We start from the raw sequence: 27166 nt of genomic DNA, 5'->3' as shown, positions 1-27166 counted from the left end.
ATGTGTAGGACACATACATTATCTGTACCAGAAGAGCAGACAGCCTGGCAACGAGGTGCTCAGCTGTAAGAGGGGAGTTAAAACCTCCACTCAAATTTAGTAACTCACCTGGCAATCTCATACCCACATCTACAGAGTTAAGAGAACCAGTAGCCCAAATTCACATCATAAAGAGCGAGGAACCAAAGATCAGTCACAGCAATGCTTCAAGTCTCTACTTCCTTTACAGCTCATTTAAAACAGCGATACTTTTTCCTGAGCTTTGTTACATGTGTGTTTGACCCTGCTTTCTGCTCCTGCTCTCCCCAGAAGCTTACTCAAGACTTCCTACCACCTTTACAGCTGGTATGGCCCTGAACTTAGAGGCGAGTCCTCCTTGTGCGCCTCTTCACAGTTACCTTCCTTCTGACCAGGTTGAACATCAGAAGGTTTCCACCTCAGCCTCCTGGAAGCACCCCTATGAAATACTGACAGACCTGCAAAGCCTGCCCATTTCCCTAATGCTCAGAGGGGGATCTTCTATCCTGCAGGTCCTCAACTCAGACCAACACCTCAAAGCTTGAGGGAAACCTGTGCCTGAGCAGCAGCAGCTCTTGTCTGTGTAATGGGCAACAGGTCTCCAGTGCCTGCACTTGGTCCCCTCCAGTGAAACAGGCGATGGAAACAAGGTGGTTGCACCAAGGACATGGCTTTGCATTTCCTACAACGGGCTAAGGAACACGAAGATGAAATTCAGCATGAGATCTATTAGACTATCATCTCATAAATGAAAACTTCATTACACATGCAGCAAGTGCATTTGGTATTCCAGAGAGATTATCTTATTTAGGCTCCATCATTTTAATCACATACATTCACAAAGTAAAACCTATTGCAAAAATGGGAAACGCAGTGAATAATAAAAGGAACATTTCACTGAGGAGCAAGACACCTGACCAAGTGTTAAAATGTATAATTTGAACTTTAACAGTGGTCAGTCTATGCACTGTTTTTCCATCAGAACATTCTACATCAAACCTTTACAAGAGAGGTTATATAATAGATAAAAGTAAAATTAAGATTTTCACCTTTTAAAAGAGGTTATTTTGTCGTTTTCCTTTTGTGGTTCTAAGCTCTTACTGGCTTAAAATACTTCATAAATTTATTACAAAAATGATTTCTCAGACTATGCATAATTTCACAATTTTTAGTTCAACTAAATATTTCAAAAATGGCAAGGTAAAATACAACAGTTCTAGTAACTCATGTATTTTATGCAAGTTTGAATCATCTTAGATTCAGAATTACAGAAAGACTGAATTTCAGGCAATTTGATGTGTGTTGTGAGCTTATAAACTTTACTTCACAAGTCTGTTATGCCGGTAAGATAATAGCACTTAAAGAACATGGAACTAAGGTTAATAATGACTTTATAAGGCAGTCTGAGTAAGTGCTTTTTGACCATTTTCCAGTCACATCCTTAAACATTTTTAGTGGGGATTTGACCTCCTTGTATACATCACACAGATTTCTGGATAAGAAATAAATGTTTGTATTTGACACTTTCCTTGGATCTTTGAAAAGAGTCCAAAGAATATCAGAACACAGCTTGAGAAAACCATAACTCAAAATAAAAATACATGGAATACTGATGTAAGTTCTCCCTATTAGTAATGCCACTGAAGTAAAACAGTTGTAAAGACTTAGATAAAATTGGGAACTCAGAGAAGTGCATTGTAAGTAGATGTAAAGACTTAACATACACTATCCAAAAGAATTTCCAAAGCTTGTTTTAGAGTAATCAAGTTCTCTTTTTTCAGGAAAGGAAAAAAAATACAAACCTTTGTGCAATATTTAGTCAGTAACACAGTAAGGCCACTGCACCCCCACGCCAGTAAGATTAAAGGGTCCAGCAATCCATGCCTGGTACTGTTGAGTGTTGTTCTTCTGGTAGTTGCAGCATGAAGGAAACTGCCATCCTGAACATCCTCACCCCCCTATGACTGATGCCAAGATCAAAGTGGGAACGCATGACTTTCACATGTGTCTGGTAAAAGGGAAATTAGAAAGCAAGAGATTCATTAAGCTGGGGGGAGGAAGAGAAGTTGAATCACCAATCTGTAGATTTGTGCTTTCATTTCCCTGTACCCCAGCTTAAAGCACAAGCACTGTAAGAATTAAAGTAAGCCATTTAATAGTAATGGAATTAATCACTTACCACACCATTAGCTGCTATGAAATAGTTAACGTTCTAGAAATCTGAATTTTAAAAGGCTTGTCTGCTCTCAGTGCAGATTTCTTTTATGAAGGTTCATTAGAGAAAAATTAGAGCAGTACCTTCTGTAGAGGTAACTGAACAATCCATCACTCCAGAGCCAGCAAAGCTTCTTTTTGTAGATCTAGGACTAGATGTTCAGACAGAACTCTACTTTAAATGCCTCTATGAAGTTTTACTCTAATCAGGCTAAGCTTCCTGCTATGGCATCCAACTGATTTTGCAATATAAGCTCCTATCTTTTATGGTGCTAGAACCAGAATTTCCATTTCAGCAATACTCTAAGCAAGCAATAGTCTGTCACAGAAACTTAACCCTTGATGCTACCACTCTACCAGGACCAACACAGAGTACTCTTCCACACACCAAACATGGCTTTGAATTCTAGTCTGAATTCCTCTTCTTTAGGTCTAGGAAAAGGATGGGGCACAATCAAAGTATTCTTTGTATTGCCTACTGTACACAACTGTCTAATGTACCAGAGGTAAAGAACACACAGCTCAAAGCAGCCAATAACAAGGATCTCCATTTTGTTAATCCAGTTTATTAGTCAATGCAGAAAGTTGGGCACTACTGTAGGAAGCTGCACACACTGCAGTATTGTTCATGCCCCTGGCTGTGAGACTTAAGGTGCTACCAAAAGCCTCAACTAGAAGAAACACACTTGCCAGGAGTAGGATTAGTTTGCCCTAGAAAGCACCAGTCTTCTCTCACACGTGTACTCCCTCTTCAGTAGCTATAGTGGGACTAATTTAGCTTTTCTCCTTTTGGTTTTGTTGTTGCAGACTGAATACTGCTGGAGTCACACCAGCTCTTAGATTAAAACAACCAACTCTGCACTTAGTGACAATGATCTTACATATCTGGTATCACAACCTTATATACAGGGTCTATATGCTTCCAAGGAAAATCCTTCCCTCAGTATTTCAGATGCCAATTCCCTACTGTAATTTGGTGTCTAAAGCAGAGTATATAAACACTCTTTCAGCACTCTCCAAGTATCTAAAAATAAGCTTCTTCAATAGACTACAGAGATTTACTTGAGAGAAATTCTTAATTTTTAAAAACTTTACCATGGTCTAAGCAGAGCCATGTGCTCAGCAGAACAGGCTGAAGTCTCAGTTTTACCATTCAGTTTCAGCTCTAACAAGAGGCTGCAAAACCTGGCCTAAGCATTCAATCAGGTTTAAACATCTTATTCTGAAATGCAAATTGCCTCTAAGATACAGGGTTCTGTGTGTTACAAGTTTTGTCCTAAGCCTTACCATCTATGAAGTTTCCAGGTTCTTTCAGGTGTGTACAGCCCTCAGGGTAAAGGAAAGAAAGAAGCATAAACTTGTTAAGCCGCTTGGTTACTTTCAACTCACTGCACAACTGTTTTAAGTGTTCGAGTTTTAAGCCTTTTTACAACTCTTCGCACAGGAACACAAAGCAACAGCCTGTCACAAACCATGAAAAAGGCAACACCAGAAATACTGAAAACAGTTAAACCCAACAAGTCAGGAGATATCAGTAAAGTGAACTTTATTTTAAAGCTCATTAAAAAGCTTCACAATAACACTAACAGAATTAGCATTTCCTTCATTTTATGTACCCCACATGAAAAATGTATTGTTTAGCAAGAGATGAAACGTAAGCGTTTCTGCATGCTACTAACACATTTCACCATCTTATTATCTGATAAGCACTTTGGACTGCAATAATCAAAAACCTTAGAAGAGAAGGGTTTCTTCTGGAAAGTCCTTATGAACGGGACAGACACCGGCTTTTTATTGACGTACCCAATTAGATGTCCAGACAAAAGAAAACTACCTTGGCATCTACAAATGCCTACGAAGGTTTTGATTACAATCTTTTGAAGGAGCAGTATATTTCAGATCAAAGGCTTCTTCTCATCTTTAGTGATGCAAAAGGTTAACATACTGCACAGAAGCTTAGTATGAACTCACAATTCCACAGGAATCTGAAAGTTACCAAGGCAATTTTCCTTTTAGGATAGTCAAGACCAACACTATTACTATTCTTCCTCCCATAACACAACATATCCCAGACAAGTTTTAAGAAAAAAATATAAATAGCTCCCAAAACAATGCATTCCCACCCTCCGCCACATACGACACAAAAATATCTTCTGTCATGGGATGAAATAACTTGCTGCAAATGCAGTGGTTTAGTCCAAGTCCATGCTAATGGTGTTTTGATCACTTGGATGACATTCGCCATTTTGTTGAGGCATTTCAGAACTTTTGTCATCTTCTCCCATGTCTTCAGTTTTATAATCAGCCCGTTCATGTAGTGGGTTTTCTTCCTTAGGAGAGTCAACTTTTGGTTTTGGTTGTGTCACAACAGGCTCACAGACATTGATTAACTCCTAAAAGAAAGGGAAAAGATGTGGTCAGAATATATACATTAAGGACCTATCAGCTTCATTAGTGTGAAGAGTCCCATGCCCAGAAGATGGTTTGAAACTTGCTTCTGTATTTGTTTCCCCAGTCCAGACTGACAACTACTCATCGTATCCTGAAACACATTAACTGGTTTAGTTTCTGAAGTTCTGTGGCAAAGTTCTTCAACTCAGTATTTTGGATCTCATATAGGTGTTTTTCAAGACTATTCTGTGTCTACCAGTAACATTGAAAAACAACCCAAATTTTTAAGGTGACTGAAAGACAAAATGTCGGTAAGCTCCACAGAATTACATATACTATAGTACAGCTCCTCTGCTTTCTACTGATTCTCCTTCTGTCCAGACTTCCTAACCACCCTTTAAGAACACTGGAGCAGCAAGATGAAACTGAAGGAGAGAGAAATGGACAGCTACCAGTCTAGCTTTAGCACCAGCCTCTAAAATTAGTTTCTTATGGTGCTTACCTGTAGCTTTGCCTTAATTTCACTTGAATGCACAGCTGGATCTTGATCTAAGCTCTTCTTAGCCTGTGCACTCACAGCATTATTCATCCACTCCACCACTTCACCAACACACTTCTCTACTTTCATCATTTCCATTTCATCGATGTGGATGTATTTCTCATCCTGCCCAAATACAAGCATTTTCTATTAGTTAATTATGTAAAGTTTACTGTCAAGTTATGTCAACAAGAGTATCCTGATTATTTACAACTTACTATCTTTACTGACTTTCAAAATAAATAGAAGTTGGCAACAAGCCGGATCTTTTATAGCAAGAGACAAGAAATATGTCAAAATAAAGCTTCCTTTGCCCAATAATCAAACAAGAAACTTAGTTCACAGAAGAAACAGAAGCTTCACAAACAGGTCATGCAATATAATAAAACATTATTAACAGGGTTGATAAAAAAAAAACAACCCATCCCCTCCCTTCAGGAGAGTCTTACATGGGCCCAAAGTAGTTTAGACAGCGCCATGCCATGTACACAGAAATGGGAAGGATCAGTTGTTAAACTATAGGAGCATCCGCTATAGTGCCGCAGTTACGCAATTAACTGATAGCAGGAGAAGGACCTACCCAGCAACACAACCTATGATTTTAGTTAAGAATTGTAAATATAGATTCACATCTCAGATGTACCATTTTCAATTATGCTAGTTATTCCAAGACACTGTAATAATACTGAAGGACTTAATGATAAATTTATAATCTATAGCTGTGAGGACATAATTGTTTCTGATGCAAACTTCAATCTCAGACTGAACTAGCTTTAGTGTTGTGAGCTGACCTATGAAAACTCATTAAGTTGAAACCCAAGGATTAAATTTGCAGAAGGCAGAGATGCATATCAAAGTAATCTTCAAATATCAATGGCAAAGAACCCCACAAACAACAAAAACCAAACCAAAACAAACCACAACCAACCAACCCCTCCCACACCCCCAACCAAAAAAACACCCACAAAAAAAACACAAACGCTGATACAGAATAAAAACCCCTAGATGTTTATCCTGAGTAGCTTTTACACTAATGCTTCTCACCATGGCACAGTTCTTGTTGCCAAAGGACTGGAAGAAGAACATACTTTTAGAGATTACCATTTAAAAGGTCAAGAATTAGACCACAGTCTAACCATCGTTCTTTATAAAAATGTACTTTTTGGCGTGCAAACCCCCAGAAGTATCAAGTATCTGAAGATATAACACACTAGGCAATATTGAGCACTGGGAAACATTTGTGGTGTTAAATTTGTGACCTATATAACATGCAGCTCATCTGAAAGTGAATTTGAGGCCTCTGACAGCTGGTGAGCCTCAGTGAAACACTATGTGGTAAAGGTACTTTGAGGCCACTTACTTTATTCCTGAATTCCCCAGCTATTGTAGCATAATACTGGAGCCTGTGTCCCAGTTCTTCTAACAGCTTTGGTCGTTCTTCTGCTTCTTGATAGCGCATTTGAATTGGAGTACCTAGTTTCTAGAAAAAGCAATTCCTATGTGTTATTTGATTCATTAACAAGGCTTTGTGTCATTTGGAAATTTTGCAATTTGAGCATACTGACAAACCTACCTTTAAATCCTCCAATTTGTCTACATACACCTGCTTAGCTTCATCCTCACCCTCTTCATACAGCCAGCCTTCTGTTTCTGTCAGAAGTGCAGAGAATCCTTGCAGATCCTATGTATTGATATAATTCAACATGTCAAACATCAAAATATGCACCAATTGACTGTGTTTGTCTTGCAGTAACAGGACATTGGTAAATACCATTAATTCTTAGCTTCCTAAATAAAAATTGCATATTTACTGCAGCTTTTGCCTAATCAAATCAATGAAACCACAGCAGCTTCTGAACCTGGAAACACACACATCTACAACATCACCCCTTATAGCCTTTTGGCCTTGAATAGGCTAATGCCTGGGGTGCACCAACACAGCTTCTCCTATTTACTGACTCTATTTGAAATCAAAACTTTACTCCATTTGTAACAAAATTTATTTTCAGGGATACAAACTATTTGCTAAGCCTGAACCTAATTCTATACCAGTCCAAGCCATCATTCAAATAAGTCACAATTCTCAGCTATTTCCAGGATGGCTGCAAGAAAACCTGACAAAGGAATACAGAATAATTGATATCAGTATTTTCAGAGAAGTTCCAGAAACCATTACCTACCTTTTCACAAACAAACTTTTCATATGGTCCTGACAACTTGTCTCTGAACTCATACACATATTCCTCCACTGCATTCTTTGCATCATTTCTTTCTTTCTCCAGTTTGTCCTGCATAATCATCTTTCCCTGCATAACCACAGAAAATATTTTAATTTAAAAAATACTTATGTTCAAACACATTCTACAAAGCACAGCTCCTGTAAAACACAGTCCACATTCCAGGGTTACGGTCAAAGATCAGAGGTTGCCTTTAAAACCAAACAAATGGTTAATAACTGCAATTAAGAAAGCAGCCTAAACCACACTCTAACTCACCTCTGTTTCAATATACATATTGAGGAGATCTTTTCCTAACTGCCAAACCAAGTTAGCTTCAATAGGGAGTTCCACATTCTTCACTTTTATCTTGGGTTTTTTAGCTTCTGGGGGCTGATCACTTTTCTTCTCATTTGTCTAAGTTGGAGAGAAGAAAAATAATATTATTTTCCTGACTTCCTTCTGATGAAGTAGAACTATGATGAAAGAAACATTCACAGGAGGAACAAGCAGAGATTTTCTGTGTCTTTTTCAGATTCTTCAAAATACACTTGTGAGGCACTTTCCCTTCAGGGATTACACTTGCTATCCTAGTGTGCTTACACTCTATTTCACGGGCAATTACTGAGCTACAGGAAGGACTTTTCTCAGGTATATGGTGTATTTGCAGGTTCTCCAGAAGTGCCCATCTGTAGCTTTGTCAGCATCATCAGTGAAGTGCAATGTCAAGATCTTAACCCAAAACATTTTTCATCTTATACAAATGAAAGAGTAAACTACCAGCAGTATCATGCAGGCATATGTTTTTCAGATAGATATATATTTCCTCTTAGGTTTATGAATTCCTGATCCCAGCTTCTCTGAGCAGGCCTAATAAACTTGGCCTCTAACAGCTCTTGAACAAAAGATGTTATGTTTGCAACATAAACAAATTATGCTGTACAATACAGCATAAAGACAGGGAAGTGGTAGAGAGAGACTTCTTGCAGGAATTCTGTTGCAGACTCTTTACAGAAATCATCATGAGATCTACATGTTATTTCTCACAATAGAAAAGGTATCAAAGTGAAAAAGATTCCAAGCACCAAGTTCCTTAATTTTTCCTGGAATATGTTACCATTTTAAATGTCACCATTATAGAGCATAACATTTTCAACAGAGTTAAAGGGTCACTCACTTTCTTGACATCTGGGATTTTGTTTTCTTCAGAGGGAGGTTCTGATGAAGGGGGAGACTGTGACGTTTGCTGACCATCAGTTTGTACCTGGGACTGTGTTCCAGCCTCACTGTTCTCTTGCTGGATATTTTTCTGAAATGAAAGCCCAGGCACAAAGGATGTAGAAGGCATGTGCACTTGTATTTAATAAAAGTTATAGGGCACTTCACTTCTGACGCACGTACTGTACAAAGTGCCCTACAAAGCATTCTGTGCACACGCAGAAACACACATGCTTTAACTAATGGAGATACACACTAGGTGCAAGTTCAAAAGGATTTAGTAAAAATGCTACCAGTGCCAGGCTTGCAGCATAATACTCATATGTGTGTGTGCGCACTACCACTTTCTCTTACAAAAAGTGGCTCTTAATTTGAGTCATAGCTTTTAAGCTTTTTTTTCCCCCCTCAGAAAACTATGAAAACATCAAGTCCACCATAACAATGCTGCACTATTCCCCATTGTTCTGCTCCCATTCAATGGTAGGGATTCCCCTTCCAGCTTTCCACTCCACAAAAAGTTTATAAATTTTACTAATGCAACGGATTACACACAAATGCTTTTCACGAAGAGCACAGATGACTAATAATCCAAACCAAGTTTTCCTATTTGGAACACCTGGACAACAATGGCAGCTGCACACAACTCCACCCTCACACAACCCACCTGCTGCCATTTGGAACTTTTCCCAACAATTGATTTTGAAGTCCACACACTTCCACAATAGTACTAATTTTCTCCTGTTCTTAAAGACATTTCCTGACAGCTACACACATCTTGAAATTAACCTAATTTTGCTTCCTTAGAAGCAGCTATTTTTCTTCCAGAATATGTAACAGCAGAACACACTTTCATCAGTAAGGGCATCCACACACAAGAAAAGTCAACTTACATCACTTGAGTTTTCAATAGGCCTCTGGTCCTGAGATTCCACTTCAGTCTCAACACTGACATCTTCAGTCTCGTCACTTTTAACTGGTTCTACCATGGATGCAGTGGACACACTGAAAATGCCATGAGTATTGACACGGACTTTCACTTTGACTTTAGACTTCTCTCCATCTTTCTGGGCTGCCACATTCTGGATAACATACCTACCTAAACACAAAAGAATTAATATTCACACAGTGGAATTAAATAGATAATATTTCAGAACCAGGAAAACACCTCCCTCTTTCATAGGGGATACATTTTCTAAATATTTGATGAAGCTTCTGTGCTCATCTCATGGTGCCCAAAGTGAATGCTACAAAAAACAAAGAGTATGCTGCTTTTCAGCCAACTTTCCCTTACAAAAGGGAGAACATTTATTCTCATCTCAGGTAGGTTCACCTGCCACTAGTAATATACAGTAAATACAAGAAGTTCACTCCCCCTTACTTGTGCTGCTATTAGTGGGTGAAAAAAAAAAAAAAAAAAATCACACAAGTATTTGGACTAATGCCAAAGTTAAGTGGTATGTCTTAATACAAGTTATTGCCCAACACAGAAACAGTATTTCTATAAGTGTCCTTTTCAGCTTCTAATATCTATGTAAGCCTGCTACTGCCTTTTACTCTAGGGCAGAACATAATTGTTTTGTATTAGTAACTCCTATAATACTTGAAACAAGCTTTGTGAAACTAAGAAACAGACGGACAACTAGTTAATAGTATATGAAGAATCAGATCTTCTTGACAGTAAGAGCAGACATATTTTTCCTGCCTACTACATGGTTATTTGTATATCACCAAAACAGTGACCTGGAGATTACTATGCTCATATAGCTGCAAAGTACAAGTACACTGATTTCATCACAGACTGGATGTACACATGCTCACACACACCATTCCCTCCTCAGTAGATCTAAACCACAGGCTTTTACCTGTTTACTTTACAGGCTACAGAATGTAATCCTCCTCGCTCCTAAATCCACTAATACTGGAGTTGGGACTTGTCCTTTCTTTTTGTAGTCTTACCAGAACCATTGCCGCACCTATTAGGACTTTTAACAATTCTGTCCTGAGCAGAGTTAATTGGTGAGCTGAAAACAGTCTGATTTTCAGTTCAATTCTTAACAGTTTGCAGAACAGCATTTAAACACCTTCTTGTTTGTTAACACCATATAAATTGAACAGTAACAGATCACACTATCAGTCTTTATGGTAAGAGTTAACCTGAAAGGCAGCCTGCTCGTTCTGTATCTACAAAATATTATGCTGGTTTCTAAGACACATGGTATTTAAACTTTGTGACTCTATGTAAGAACCACAATTTGTTTTGAAGTAGAGAAAATAACGGATGTTTTCATTTAGAATAATAGGTTTTGGTAATTTTGTAGTGCATTAGGTACTAGCTGAAATACTGGTAAATCAATGGAGGTGATTTTGCCCCACATATTCTCCCACTCATTTTAAGAACATTTATAAAGCTTATCTTTAACACTACAGTTCTGTTGATAGTGTATTTTAAGTGCATTGTTAACCAACAGGAGAGGTGTGTGGTCCAATACTTAACCAAGATTTGTCATTTCTTTACCACTCTGAAAAAAAAAGAAAGTTGAGCTTTCTAACAAAACCAAGCAATTACTTCACAACTACTAATAGCTTTGCATGTAATATTAAGATAAACATACACCAGTTAATTATATGCTTAGAACTAAGAGTAATTAATTGGCCCATCTTTACCATCACAATCTTCTTCTAACTAACCACACTAAGTTCTTTTTAAGTGTCAACACTGTCAATGTTGTAACTTGTTGAAAAGGATGAAAGAGCTGCTTATGAATGTTACCTAGCAAATTTAAATCAATAGCGTAGTTCTGTAGCTGCCACTATTTCAGGTTGCCTTGATTAAAACTTATCCAGCATTATGTCAAATCCAGAGAGTACAGGAAAAAACAACTAGTCACTCAAGGTGTGTTTATATGCAGGACGTATTTTTCAAGTATTATTAGCTTGCTTTAGTGATAAGCAGAAAAAAAAAAGATTTTAAAAGCTAAAAAGTTATCTTTTGCAGCGATAACTCTATTCTAGTCCTGGGTATTCAGCTATAGTTTCCCCTTATTTCTTCTTCATCGGATGGAAGCAACTTTAGAAGCCAGAAAAAGAAACTATCCAAATTCAGTCACCTATGTAACGGGAGAGTTCAAAAACCCAGCCCTCCAGACACAAAACACTAAATATGCAATATAACCATACTGTAACACAGTTACAGAACTGATTTAAGACCAAATGATGTGAGGCAACACCATTTCTAGGACTACTACTTACCAATTTTTGACTCAGGATATGGGACTCCATTGGCATCAGAATAAAAAGCTTCTAACTCAAATGGACCTTTCCTATAGAATGTAAGAACCTTGGAGAAAGGTGCTGGGTGATTTCTGCTGAACACCTCATGAACCCTATAATTAAGAGAAAAAATTACCACTTTTAGTAGAGTATTTGAGCTGAAAAACTTTGATCGAAGATCGGAACTTTTCCAAGAAACATCATCATGTTGTGACACCTTTACCCTTCTGAGCAATTCCAAGAAGGATACTTCACTACTGTACGGAAAAAAATATTACTGTTGTGTACTATAATGGGAAATTGTCCTATTCCACAAGCAAATAAGTTTAGATGTAGGTGGCAATTCAGTGACAGACTATCAGCAGACCTCCAAAATTTGTTTCCTGCAAAGACATCACTCTGAGCTTAGAACAGCATAATGTAAATCATAATTCGCGCCCTTCATCCATTAGTCTCAAAAGGCTAATTATAGCCATCAACTCCTTCCTCATTTACTTTCTGTGGCTTAGTTGAGAACTCTGACACCAAATTACTATTCATTTTTTGATATGACAAAGACAACCAGCTTTATTTTATGTTCTTCCTCTAGGGTCTGTCTGCTATTATGCCAGTCTGACTCTAATTTCCAAGTGAGTTCTGTCTGCTAATAATTGAAGGATCTCATCTGAAAATCTAAATGGGAGAAAATAAGAGTGCCACCCAGAATGTGAACCAACAGGTTTCTCTCAGAAGGATCTGACAGAACAATTATGTTCTGCATCTCCACAGAAGACAGTCAAAAAAGAAAAGGCTGAACTACAAATACGAGAAAGGTCCCTGTAGAACTCCAAACTTCTCAAAAAGTTAACTCAGAACTCTTTACATCCTAGACAGCAATTGCATTTCCTACAGGCATAGCAATAGCTAAAAGCAGAGGTCCAAATCTTAAATTTATTGCAATTACAGTGTCTTATCTTGAAAATTTTAAGAGTTAAATCCTTGTTTCTGTTTCCAGCCAGAAAAGTATCATCCACGCAAGCTAACAATATTTACATAGTGCATAATGTTCCTACAAGAATCCAGAAAGGTGTTAGGAACATCTTGAGTAAAAAGAATCCAGCAAGGGAAGTGGGATTAGGATCCAACAGCTGTTCTAGTTCATTTTGTATCCCAAAACCTGACAAGCAGACAAAGGCAATGCAAGACAAGATACTGGTTGGTAGCTCATTCAATCACATTTTTTTTTCCATCTTTTTTTTTTTTTTTAACGTATGAGGAGTTATGGTTAAAATTTCAACACGTGCCTCTACACAATCTCCATTGTCAACTATCTCTGGTACACGGCCTATGGGTTTTCTGCACCAGAATGTCAAGTTCCTAATTTAAATGCAACCAAGATCATCATCCTTGAATTATGAAGGCAAATATAGTTTCACTGAACTGTAGTGAGAGGTACCTACCCTTCAGTGTCCTCTGCTTCTGTGTTCCACAACAGAGATATTGCAAAAGGTGTAGCATCTGTCACAGAGAACTCTCTCACTTTAAAAGCCGGAGAAAGAATTGCACACTAAACAAAACCAGACACACAAAGTTGGTTAACTGCTCTGCTCTACCCATACAGAACAGCTAAACATCTTCAAACAAGAAAAAGAACTGTGTTTGCTTTGGTAAGTTGCTTGATTTCAGTAGAATATGATATGAACAAAGAAATCTCATGCAGAAGTGTTTATACCCTTTAGGTTAGCAGGACTTTTGGCCTTTTTCTTACCATAGCTTGTAAAAAAGGGTAACAGTCTAAATGAATACCAGGACTGTAAATAATTGGGAGTTCTGTGTTACTTGGTCATAAAAGCAGCAGTGTTTATCTCACAGATCCTGCTTCTTTCCCTGGAGACAACTGATTGCTAATGATAGAAAGCAATTAATGAGATGAGGTAAAGAAACAAGTCAAAGAAGAAGGGGTGAAATAAGATAATAAGGAGAAAAGGAAGAAGGCAGTGGTTTGCTTGTAAAAAATAGCTCACTAGTTGGAAACTGTAAAAATGGGGAAGATGCAAAAGAAGTATGTTTCACACTGATGGAAAGTTGGATACCAGAAAATGCAAACCTGCAGTGTTTTGGGCTTTTCACAGATAACTTCTCATACACTTGGTTGATTAAAAATCTCTTCCCTCAGTTTCACAGGAACTTAAATTTTTCTCATTAAAGACATCTAGATCTTGTTCTTCAATAGATAAGAGTGGACTGCTTACATAATACACACAGCATCAGCACTTTTGAGTAAAGTACTGCACTGCAGAGGAACACTCTGGACTTTTTAAACAGCCCAAGTCCATAAAAAGACCCAGTAAACATGTATGTTCCCTTGTGTGCTTTAAAATTTACCACTTCTGCCATTTCTCATAACTGCTTGGCTAATTCTTCACAAAAGCGTTCTCAAGGAACATTTTAAATTTAACAAGTGTTGCCAGTACCATACCTGCAGAGCACAGCCCCTAGCTATGGCTTCATCCGCATTCAGTGTTGTACTGATATCTTTGCCAAAGAATTTAGCAATCCTCTCTTTAACAGCAGGAATGCGGGTTGCTCCTCCTACAATCTCTACAGCAGTGACATCTTCCACTTTCAGTTGTGTTTGTTCCATTAGTGAAAGCAGAGGCACTTCTATCCTTTGTAGCAAGTCAGCACACAGTTCTTCAAATTGTGACCTAAGGAAAGAAATTAATTAACCAATGAAGGCCTGTCCAACCCCTAAGATTTCTTGGTATTCTTGCTTCCAAACTGATGCTGACCGGGTCTGTTAACTACACCGCAAAGACACTTAAAGCTAAACCCATGTGAACAGGCTGAAGTGACAACCATACACAAGGCAGAAGATGAACAGTTGCTTACAGATTTTCCTACGCTGCTATCAATGTAGTTTTGTAAGATAAAGGTATTGTTTGAGCAAGTGCTACATATGTGCCTCTCAGCATAGGTTACACATAAGAAAACACTGATACTTCCTTTGCAATGAAAAACTATTGCCTAAATACTGGAGGGAAGCAAAAAAAAACCACAAACGCACACTCCTCTCTTGGCAGTAGTTACAGGACTAACAGTGACTACAATTAAGTTGTGGTTGTGCATGTGTGCGAGAGAGAGAAACACACACACACAGAACTTCATTTACACTCAGGGCATAATCAAGTCATCTCCCATAAGCACCATTTCTGTCCTCTTATTTCTCTGCCAATATCCACAGTTACAATAAGAACAGAAAAAAGGGACGAAGTTTCAGTTGTTGCTATCTTGAGAGCAGTATGGGATTTAGGTTACCTAAAATATGCAGGAGGCCTAAATATGCAGCCAACCCCCGTGGGTCTGGTTTGCACACATCAACCCATGGTTTTAAGAATGTATCATTCTCCATAAAGAATCCAAGCTTCTTATGCATGATTATTACACTGAAACATTGCTCAGTTAGCTGAATATTACATTTCACAGCCTTAGTTATTCTAGCATCATAAAAATGCCATAGCTATTCAGCACTTGTGCTTAATTTTAGCACAGAAAGTTTCTTGCAAACATTGAAAGAAATACTTGTTTTAAGAAATATGACCACCAAGGCAACTGCCTGTCTTGCAGAGAACTCACCTGTTCATTTTTCCAGATACATCAGTATCATTCATGAAACACTCAATATTTAGGGGAATGTCTGTGCTATTTGAACTCATTAGTTTCTTCAGCTTCTCACATTCCTGATACAGACGAAGAAGAGCTCGAACTTTCGTTTTTGGATCCAGTTTGTACTTTGCCTTTATTTCTGCACAAAAGTAATCTACTAGCTTTCCATCAAAGTTTCTTCCGCCTAGGAAAGGGTCAAATGCTGTGCCAAGTACCTGGTTTGAAAGAACACAATTACTCAGTCTTACCCTCAGTAAAAATCAAATGGAATAGCAGTCTTCCCACATCAGCCAGCCTTCGCTTCAAAAAGGCTGGGGACAACTTGGCCTATCTTAATGCACAGAATTAAGTACTTTAATTAACCATATCAGCCAAGAATTGCTCTTCATTTTTAACAGTGGAAGTAAGACTAAATAACTAGGTGACAATCCTAAACATTCAAAATTTTAATACACACACATTTAGATAAAATATTTTAAATTATAGCAGTTGTATATCTTACATTGGTGGACTGCAAGGAATTTACACAACCTCTATTTGAAACCATCCTAATGAAATGAAGGACACTGAAAAATCTTCACCTTTTGACTTGTTGCCTCTTCCCATGCATTAAATAATTTCAGAATTTTCAAAACAAGGAAAGTTTACAGGCTATTTGACCATAATGTCTCAGAAGCCCTTTTATTTTCATTTAATCTTACTACCTTAAGTTTACTCTTGTTGAATGCACAGGCTGATACTTGAAATGCAGAATGTCCCATATCAACAAACACAACTATCCGTGGCTTCTCTTCAGGAGCTGGAAGGTCTTGTTTATAAATTCCGTAATTCAGAGCCACTGTAAAAAAAGTATCAGATATTATCAATGCGGTCTCTAGGTAGTCTCCAATTGCATGTCATCACATCCCTGTGAATATTAAGCTACAGGATCAAGTGCAGCAAAACAAATCCAGACACACACCTATGCAAGGTCTTACCTACATGGAATATATGTTGCAGGATTTGAATGGCAAATCATCCTTCCTCAGTCATGTATATGCTCTTTAAATGTGCAAGCATGCAAAACTAAGTAGCAACAACCCTGTTTGGGGTTTCCTGCTTTGTTCTGTTTATTAACAACTCTTTTTTTGTTTTCTTTGCATAGTTATCAATAACACAGAGCATCTTTACAACAAAACCTAAACTCAGTTTCATATTTTCAAGGGGTATCTCCAAGACACAAAGGTTGTGTCCAAAATTCACATAAATGGTCTGCAGAGGTTGCAAAAGGGAATAAACCCATACTATACAGAGAGTTTATGAAATCCATCAAAAGTGTAAAACAGAAGCCAGTGTGGCATGTAAACACAGGATAATGAAGTCAAAGGACAGAACACGGTTTTGCAGCAGCAGCAATTCTGGATGGATAGCAGTGTCAAAGCTAGCAGGAGGCTGATGCAGTAATTGAACATAAATAAAACCCTAGAGAGTCTTGGCTACATGGTTGTGTAGGGAAGGCTGAGATTTTGGCACGAGATAGAACGTGCAAGAATGTACATTTGCATATGATGAAAAAAATCCCAAAATGAAGATAACAGCCAGGCTACCAGACAGATTGTCAGGAAAGAGCATTAGAGAAGGTGGTAAGGAAGACTGGGAATACATGCTCTGAAGAGAAATGTTTTACAGTCACACTGACATTCTCTCACTTGAGGAGCAAGGGACATCAGCTCCCTCTCTCATATCAAAAGCAGTAGCTCCAGACCATCTGGAACAAGGACAGTCAAGTTTCCCACTGATCAGAGAGCTGAGATTTATGGGTTCCGGTGTCTAATGAAGTTCACCTGCAGCTGGTGCACTCATTCTCATCTGCATGGATTCTTTGGGGTCTATAAAAACCCAATACCAACACTCAATCCCTCCCACTAGCAGTCATTAAGAGGTATAATTTAAAATAGAATATCTGTTTCACAAAACATATCTGTTATATCCTCAAGATCTAGATTTGACTTAAATCGTGTATTAGAGTGTTCTTTCACATGACATTTGTATTTTTGAGCAGACTGAATATGTTGGCCTTGTTTCCAAGCTAAAAATAAATTTATGAACAAATCTTGATAAATCGCAGCAGAATTTGCCTCTCGTTAAAAAAAAAAACCAAACTATTTTTCTTTTCTGCCCCACTGTATCTCAGGACCCCTTCCTAAAGATATAATAAAAGTTTCTTACATTGAAAATATTAGAAAAACTTCAATACTACCCATTCACTTTGCAAGGTAATGAAAAGAAAACTTGAAACACTGTGTGCTACACAGTAATGAAAGGCTATTGGTGCTGCTAAGGGGATGAAAGAACTTTCTGCTTTTCTGAGGGCTGTTCATTCCAATGGCAAAGCTTCTAAAGATCCTTGCTAAAAAGTCCTGAAAAGCTCTCAGGGCTGTTGCATGGGCAAAGACTGGGTTGATGTGTTCTGACAAATAAACAAAAAGGAAGTGATAATGCTTTTAGTTGCCTTATATCACATCACCCCATCATGAGAGGTCATTTCTGAATTGGGTGTGAAGTATTTACTCCTGCTTCAGTACAGAAAGGGGTTGGAAAGGTACTCTTTTGACTGCTAAGGTTGGAAAATGCACTTTTGAGTGCTAAACTAACTTTTTTCTTTATGGATATAAATTTTCTTCATAAACATTCTGAAAATTGAATTTGAAAGTTAAAAAGAGATGGTCAGATGTTTGTCCTTCTTCCTCCTCTCTCCACAGTCACCCTAGAGGTGTTTAAGCCCTGTTAACTCCAAAGAAAACAGACAAATTGTACCTACCATGGGGTACACAGTCAGTTCAAGAATTCACACTATCACATGTTCTCTGAAGCACTCTTTGCAGAGAATTAAGCTAAAGCTAGGTGACAGAAACATGCATCTATGGATTTTGCAATGATGCAGTCAGATTTGCTCTTCAGTAGGTGCAAATACATAGTATTCAATGTAAAGATTGTAATACTGATGAAACCAATACATTTACTAGAAATCCTACACATTACCATGTAGACACTCATCTGAAAACAATTCTGGAAAAATACTTTAAGATACCACTCCATCAATGCATATTTAAGATTACTCCTTAAAATAAATAAAATAGAAAATGCAAAAGTATGAATCCAGCTGGTGTACACCAAAAATGCTTGCATAGAACATTCTTCTAAAGTTAACTCTTCCCTACTTATCTAACTACTGTGGGCAGTGGGAGCAGAAAAGTAATTGTCTTCTGGTACAGACCTCTACTTCCAACTTCCTAGGCCTTCCCCTAGGAAACCAACACTAGTTATTATGCTACTTAAAACCACAGAACAAAGGCTCTATCAGCAAATGCAAACAGAAAAATGCAGGAAGACAGGGTAAGAATGCTTGTTTCAAGAAAGACCAGATAAATTCTTGGTTCTGCCAATGTGTTTTTAGAGTTCTGAACAGGTTAGCAAACGGGATTGCCTTTTTTGTGTGTTTATTTCAAAACCACAATTATACTGACAAAAGCCTTGGAAATCAATAAGCATTGACATTTAATCAAAGATTTTCCTTTATGAGTGCCTGAAGCCTGTAACTGTGCATCATAAGGTTTCTTCCTTATGGAAAAACTTTACTTCCTCTGGACAGCAAACTAAATAGGCAAGTAGTCCAGGCACATGTGGCAACTCCTAAATAAGTACTCAGGTAGACAACTATCACTAAAGCTTCATCTCTTCTACCCTTTCACACAAAAGACATTAAAATGAAAGACTGTAAATCAAGAGAAGAGCAACAAGTTTTCAGATGCTGAAGTCTCATGTCTGATTTTCAAGTCAGCCCTGTTTCTTAGAGTAACTAAATGCACTATCACATCTTTCATTTGCAGAAACTGCTATTTTACCCCACTTACCTGCTGTCATGTCATTCATTAATCTAAGACAATTTAATCCAACAATCTGAGCTGCATCCAGAACAGACCTCCTTTCAGCATCTGTGAAAAATGATGGCACCTAAAGAACACAGGCAAGAATGGGAAGTTATTTTCAGAAAATGTGACATCACGCTGTTTATTTGAAAGTCTTCATTTTAAAATTGCATCTATTTCTCCTCTTCAAGGAATACACTTGCTCACTGCAAGTCTTTTAATATGCAGCTACTGTACTGAATAGGGACTTCATATATTCTACTGAATCAAGCTGAGATGGAATTAAATGAGCAGCTAGTTTACATGAGGACACACTAGCAAGAAACAAATTAGTTTATTTGTATACAAATGCTAGGAATATTAATTACTAGTGCAAAATACAAAACTGGATATTACAGAGCCAGAGATGGAATAACCTTTAGTCAGAACTTGTGGATGTATTCCTGCCCAAGAAAGTGAACGGGGGAAAAAGTAACATAATATTACAGATGTGAGAGATATAAAGAACTAAGAGATAATGAATAAAGAGAATGTTTTGGCCAAAATGACTTCTGGCAAGAAGTGGTAAGAGATTCTGAAGGAATATTTTGTTGAAAATTTGCTACAGATCTCTAGCACTGGTGTTAGATGATGACCTCTGACCCTCAGGGACAAAAACTACACCATTAGAAGACACTAACTTCCCAGGTATCAACTGAAGAACAAACTTTAATAATAACAGAACTAAATTTTCCTGGATGCAACATGAGACAGAATTGTTCCAAGAGTCATTGAGAACACAGCGGCAGATGTTATTTTATACTCATGCTTTGCAATGGAATGACTGTTCTTCATCCGAGGTCATTTTTTGTGCAGTCACAAGTTGGAAAAAAAATTTAACTTACTGAGAGTATGAACATAAGACAGAAACTAAGATTTTCAGCTGCCAGAGGGCAAACTTTGATAAACAAAGGTGTCTTTAATGAGTAATTAGTGTGCTTAGTCATAGAAACAAGCTGCAGCAGAAGGGTACATTCCTGGATCCCAGAAATACTCTGGGTCTGAAAGTTCAGATATCACCAAGAAAACAAGTTCACAAAGTGGGTCAGGGTCTGGAATACGGAAGCAGCCCTGGGATTTCTTTAAGTCAAAAGCTCTAAAGCTAGTTAAGATTAATCCCTTTGTAAGTGCTTCTGCCATGTTCTTTTTCACTCTACATGAATAGAAACAAAATGCCCTCAATAACTGAAGTTAAAAGACATCATGTTCCTGTGCGTTACAATTACTTACAGAAATAACACAGTCTGTTACTGGCTTTTTCAGGTTACTTTCTGCAGTCTCCTTTAATTTAGTCAGTAACATCGCTGAAATCTGTTCCACACTGAAGATATGCTCTTCATCCATGTACATGACCTGGACAGAAGAAACAGGTAGAATAATTCCATTCTTTCAAATGGAGGAAAAATTACTTTAAATGTTTTCTGATACACTGCTAACTAATACTCTGTCAATCATGACATGCTTAATTATTTCATTATGGTACTTCACTTTACAATTTCATTTCCCAGTTGAGTGCCTACAGAAGCAATAATTCCATTTTCACAGCCTTAAAACATCAAGAACCATATTAACTCTATAGAGGAAGGAAATGGCTAGAAAGTGATTTAAAAAGTGACACAAGTCTAAAATGTGACTAAAGCTAGACATGCTCACACAGCATTATGAAAAAAAAAGCTAAACACACCCATCAATTTCCAAACTGCTGCCGATTACAAAGAAGTCCAGAATGACTTGCAGACTATTTGCTGACATTTTTATGCTTCTGCTCAAATACACGAAGACTCTCTGAAAGGAAGAACTGTGCAATGACAGTTCACCTATGCACATAAAACAACTGCAAGGCTAAGATGAAGCTCAGCAAACAGTTTATTTGTTGCTCCCTTACCAAGAAATGTTACTTACTGAATCAATTCTCAAAACTTTTTAGCAACAGTTAAGTAGAAAAAAAAATACTCATTTGCTCTCCAAACTGTCTGAGAACGAAGAAGAAATACCAAGTAGCACTGTTCTCCCAATACTAGACCTTCTCATATAGTAAAAGACCACGCAATTAAAAGAAAACTTTAATTTCTGTCTGAATTTATCCATTAACCTCACAAGTCACAAACAGCATAAGAAAAAGCATCCCCTCTTTTGTAAAGCTTGACTACTTTTCCAGACAGAATTCTTTCTAGTGTACAATCTCTTCTGTAACCTATTCATTACCTAGGCCTGATCTATACTGAAGTTTTGAGACATTAGTTCAAGGTTCAAGAGTAACAAACTAAACCAAGCTAGAGTCTTCATTAGTGAAGCAGCAGGATCTTTTATGCCAGCAAGGCTTCATTATCAGTATTTTCATATACTTCTGGAAATGAATACAATGTTATTAACTGCACCTATTCTAGGAAAAGCTGACATTGTATCAGAAAATTCCTTGATATGTAAGGAAGAGTCAGCCTGCAAAGTGGCTCAAAATAAGTTTGCACATCTGTAGCAAGTAACGGATAAACACGTCATCCATTTATAGCAATTATTCTAAAGAAGAGTTGCCACTACTTTATAAGGAATTTGTAATCACGTAATTAGGCTGCTGCAAAGCATTCCACACAAGAGTGACAGAAAGGTTAATGCTTTGAAGGAAAACCATATGACCTCATAATTATCTTAGCAGCTTTTCTGCAGCAATGTTTGAGCTGGATGTGCAATTTGCCAACAGGGAAGCTCACATTTCAGCAATTACTCACAAATGAACCTTAATTTGATAGTTAACATCCACTATTTAAAGATGAAGCTGTCTGTTCATAGAAGGGCTCTTCTTTAACAGAAAAGTTAATGGAAACCTTTAAAATAATCAAATTAAACCCATATTTTCATGACGAGGTGCTGAAATGTAAACTTTCAAATTTAGCTATGAACCCCTAAAAGATACACTGCAAATTTACCTTTACTCCAACTCCACCGTTCTTCATAGGAACCAAATCATAGCTCAACTTTTCTTTTTCCTTCTGAACAAAAGGATCATTAAATGCACGGCCATGGAATCTCTTGAAGTTAGATACCGTGTTGTGGGCATGAGTAATTTGCTGTGAAGAAATACAGGATATTTAGAAATCCACTCTTAATCAACCTGTAATGTTCAGTGCTGCTCTGTATGCTCCCAAGCATCAGTCAAGTTCTAAAACAACTCCTCACTCACTTGTCACATCTGTTTCTGTAACACCTTTGTATCACCTCGTTACTGCAGAAGACTGTATGAGTCACAGACCACTAAGCATTATAAGGATTATACAAGTATCTCTAAAACCTTGAAGTAAACAGGTGAGCAATAACAGGATCTGTAGGGCCTGCTACTTTACACACCTAATTTAGGCACAAGTCAAACAATAAAAGACAGGAGCCAGCTTCACAAGCAGTTGCAATGCTTGCGAACTGGCACTTCAATTCCAGCCAGCTCACCTCCAGCTGTTCACTTCAAACCCCATTACATTATCTGCAAACAACTAGTTTTGCAGTTATTAAGTTTCAAGCTGACAAGTCTCCCCATGCATTTCAATACCCAGCATTTTTTTCCCCCTGAACTACTTTTAAACGATGTAATTTCCCTGTTCATGTTTACCTAGCAGCCACTCAAACTCTGGCACTAGACCAAAGAAGGGTACAGTCCGTAGACAACAGCAGGAAACATGATGCTCTGTTTTTGGTAACAATGTCAGCCTAAAGTACATGCTAAACTACAGTGCAAGCTCCCCACAGAACCAACTGACCTAGAGAAAGCATTTCTTTATCAGGAATCCAATGGAGAATGAAAATTATACAACTAGACTGGCCTAGAAGAGATACTGAAAGTATCTTGAAGTAGAATGAATCCTGTTCTCTTGGAGAGAAACCATAGAAGTGTGGTGTTCTCTCCAGAACAGATCTAAACAGGCACCAACAGATTGCATAATATAATAACTCAGATGACAAGCATACTGAGGAAGATGTCTAGCATTCACTACCCTCAAAGGAAAGCACCAGTTTCTTATTGCATGCAAAATTTTCCATAATGGAATTGAACAATTTGAGCTACATCTTATCTTAGAAAACTATGCAACTATGACAGTTCTCCAACAGAAAAGATCCCTGACAAAGCAGCAGGCCATACCCATACTATTAAGCAGTAACTTTCAGAAAGCTGTGTGCGTGGAGAGAAAGATGTCACACCCAAGTTCCCTACTAGGAATCATCCTTGGTTTATTCTAATTGCCAAACAGCGCTCAGTATGTGTTAGTTCAGGTCAAAAATCATGCCAGGAACAATTCCAGTACTTTAATGCAATAGAGTATTTAGGTTCCTGTGTCCAGCTTCAGAGTATTTGAAGGCTACGTAATTCACAGCTCTAATGCAGAAGAACATAGAAGCAAAAATTATTACCACGCAGTAGGCAGAGAAGCACACTGATAGCTTTTACAGCCTAATTTAGAATTAACCTAAGAGCCTTTTCTAAGAAAACAATCTTAAGATATTTTTAGAGTAATTGTATGCCATTAGGTCTGTAGCATGTTTTAATATCTTCCTGCTTAGTCACAATCAAGAAAGCTGAAATTTATGGTCTGTTAATTAACATACTGCTCTCATCTCCAATGCTATAACACCTACCTAAAGGAAACAAATTCTCTGTAAATCTGCTCCAACAGCAGCTCCTTAAGTGTTAAAGAGATGAGCTCTCTCACACTCACAATCACATTGCTGAAGTCACTATAGGATGATTTGGGGGGTGGAGGAGGGGTTCGTTTGTTTTTAAAATAATAAAGTCATTCAAATGAAAGTTCTACTCCTTGATTTAAGTAGCTACCACACCCTAGGACACTGAAAAATATAACTCTAGTTGTCCATGTCAAGAAACTACTTCATTTACAAAAGCAACATGATTCACATCTCAGGTGGTCAGCCAAACTGGACCACTGGCAGCAAGCAAGTACACAGGATTCAGGTCACTTGCTGTTTTCAGTATCAATACATTTCAATACACTGATGAATCACACTACTTTCCAACTCACAATAATGGAAGCAGTCAAATAAACAAAAGCAATGCTAAAACCAAACATAAGAAAAAAAACCCACAAAAATATGTATTTACTTAATCACTCCACCTGTATCTGTAACCACCTTAATCACTTAAGCTGCATCTGAAAGCGTGTATGTGCTTATGAACATATAATCTAACATATTTCCTTGGCTGTCCAAAATTAAGAGCTATGACACTGGCATAAAAGTCTCCTTTAGTGCTCTCTCCATGGAAACCTTCTGCAGCCCTTTTACTACATGGAGGCCCCATGCCCGGTCTCCTCCAGCAGCAGTTATGTAACAATCCACAATACGATACCATACCTGAGGATTTATTTAGCTGTTACATCTAGTTATTCTAAGATTTGTCAGAATTAAGCTCTCCTTTTAAATTGAAAAATACTACTTTAAGGAAGAAAACATTCAATCTTTCAGAGCATCTCTATTAAAAAACCCCAACAAAGTAAGAACTTATACCTTCAAAATCACAGGCATACAACTTTTCAGTGAAACCAAAGGTATTGAGCTATCTAAATAGCTTTAAGAATTTGAGCCAAGACTCTTCCTTTGCATCTCATTTTAAGAAACTATACACAGCATTTAAAGTGCTTTCCTTCAAGTGTAAGGAAAATCCTACATACAAGCACTATGAAAAAAAATCCCCCAATGACCTTAACTTGTCAGAAAAGGAACATGTTCAACTGGAAAACATTACCATTAATGAAAGAGAGCAGTAGCATTCTAACAAAACCACAACATACTGCATTTCTCTGAAGGAAGCATGGCAGAATAGTGCAGCATTTCTAAAATAAAAGGTGTAACAAGGAAAATTAAGTTTTTTGGGTTTAACTACAGCTCTTTTCACACTCACTGGTACTTGAACACTTTGCACTGGCCAATTCACAAATGCCAGGAAACGACCTACCTGGTTTTTAGCCGAGACACCAATAGCTCTGTTTTTTGATCCAAACGAAACCACCGATCTGAAAGAACAACAGGCTAATTAACTCAGTGCTACAAACAACCGTGACTGAGGACTGTCACAGAAACATTTTCTGCAACTGCGAGTAAAACACCAAAGTCTTTCTGTTGAAATGCCGTTCTTCCAACTTGCTGTAAAACACTACAATAAGACTCTTATCCATTTTAACGTCTTGGCTCGAATCCAGGACTTTTCACAACGGCTTATCCAAACAGTTAAACACGATGATCACAATTAAGAGCTCACATCCAGACTACATCCTACCCGTCAGTGTTCGGCTGCTCGTAACTTTACAACGAACTCCTGCTTTGAGCCCAAGGCTTTCTGTATCTGACTACAGACTACTGCTCCAGAACAGTTCTAAGAGCCCACCCGAGCACAAAGGCGCGGGGGGGTGTCCCATTTAACCCGGGGTGTCCCATTTAAGCCAGGCTGCCCCGTCGGGGATTCACCAGGCAGCGGCCGGCTCTCCCAGCCAGACGCGCAGCCGAGAAACCCCCACCACAGGCCGGCCACACGTGCAGGTCGGTGCCGCCGGACACGCTCCGGCCCCGGCTCGGGGGATCCACAGAGCGGAGCGCCGACCGGCGCAGCCTCTCCGCCGCCAAGCGCCTGACCCCAGCCCGCCCCGGGCCGCCCCGCAGCCTCTCGGGGGCCCGTCAGAAGGCGGCGAGTGCCGGGGACCACGCAGCCGACATCCCCTTCACCCACCCGCTTCCAGCGCCTTCCAGCCCGGACCCTCCGCCGGCCGCTAACCAGGACCCGCCGCGCCCCCCGCACTCCTCACTCACGGCGTGCACCGGTCGCTGAACTCGTTGGCGACGGTCTCGATGCCGCCGGCCCGCGCCACGGCGATGTAGCAGCTCTGGAAGCCCAGGTCAAAGCCCACCACGGCCATGGCCCCACCGCCTGGGGGAGGCCCCCGCCCTGCCCCGGCTCGCTCCCGGCGCTGCGGCCGCCGGCCCCGGTGCTGCGCGCGGCGGCCCCGTGCGCAGGCGGGAGGGAGGAGAGAGAAGCCGGCGCCGCCGCTTTAAATATGACAATGAGACGAAGTTTCCAGAAACTGCGGCAACCACTCACCGGCTCCACGTGCGGCTTCCGCTTCCGCCTTCGGCGGCGTTCTCGAACAATTCCTGCCAATCAGCAGCGCCGAGGCCCGGTGACGTAAGCGGTTCTCATGGCGACCGGGGACGCCGCCGCCTCCGCCAAGGGAAGAGGCGGGGGCGGGATGCGCCGGCCGGTGTCAGAGCCGGCGGGGCAGGGGCGGGGCCGCACGGGGAAGGTGGCGGGGGCGGGAAGCGCGCGTGGGCGGTGTCTCGCGCCCGGCTTTTGGTAGCGGTTAAACGGCTTCTCCGCGCGGCCGGGAGCGAGTTCTGGCATTGCTTCCTCCGCACGTTCCCGTGCTCCCGTCGCCTTCCTTTCCCGGCTCTTTCGCTCGCAGCCTCCCCTGTGCTCCGTTGGTGGCTGCTGCGGTGGCCATAGGGCTTTCTCCCCGCCCGAGAGCGGAGGCTGTGCGGAGAGCTCTGCTGTTGCTCTCTGACGAGATGGGGGCTGGGGGGTGACCGAGCGCCGGAGCGCCGCTGAAGCGCTACAAATGGCGGTGCGCGCCTGTGGCGGCTGTTGTGCCGGCAGCGGGACTGAGCCAGCCTGCGGCTGGCTGGGGGTGGCGGGGGAAGGGCTCCAGGCGTGGAGGCCGGGG

General features: G+C 39.5%; 1 protein-coding gene across 2 annotated transcripts; it reads right to left on the bottom strand.

The window, feature by feature from the left end:
• Nucleotides 1-3761: 3761 nt before the first annotated feature.
• Nucleotides 3762-26559, bottom strand: HSPH1 (heat shock protein family H (Hsp110) member 1). 2 transcript variants are annotated; one of them, XM_082045568.1, is made up of 18 exons: nucleotides 26259-26559; nucleotides 25411-25468; nucleotides 22382-22522; nucleotides 20688-20810; nucleotides 19404-19503; nucleotides 16215-16348; nucleotides 15481-15725; nucleotides 14324-14552; nucleotides 13305-13411; nucleotides 11845-11978; nucleotides 9486-9691; nucleotides 8555-8686; nucleotides 7657-7794; nucleotides 7342-7467; nucleotides 6735-6842; nucleotides 6522-6641; nucleotides 5126-5287; nucleotides 3762-4625 (listed from the first exon to the last, which is right to left on the bottom strand). In XM_082045568.1, the coding sequence occupies exons 1-18, from the start codon at nucleotides 26363-26365 to the stop codon at nucleotides 4425-4427; spliced, it is 2571 nt and encodes an 856-aa protein (XP_081901694.1). In that variant the 5' UTR covers nucleotides 26366-26559; the 3' UTR covers nucleotides 3762-4424. The 2 variants fall into 2 exon arrangements, with proteins under 2 accessions (XP_081901694.1, XP_081901695.1); XM_082045569.1 differs by lacking the exon at nucleotides 8555-8686.
• Between the last annotated feature and the right edge of the window lie 607 nt (nucleotides 26560-27166).

The sequence above is a fragment of the Streptopelia decaocto genome, assembly GCF_964273445.1.
Source record: "Streptopelia decaocto genome assembly, chromosome: 1".
In the NCBI taxonomy this organism is placed as follows: Eukaryota; Metazoa; Chordata; class Aves; order Columbiformes; family Columbidae; genus Streptopelia; species Streptopelia decaocto.
This window is presented reverse-complemented; position numbering and strand designations above follow the sequence as displayed.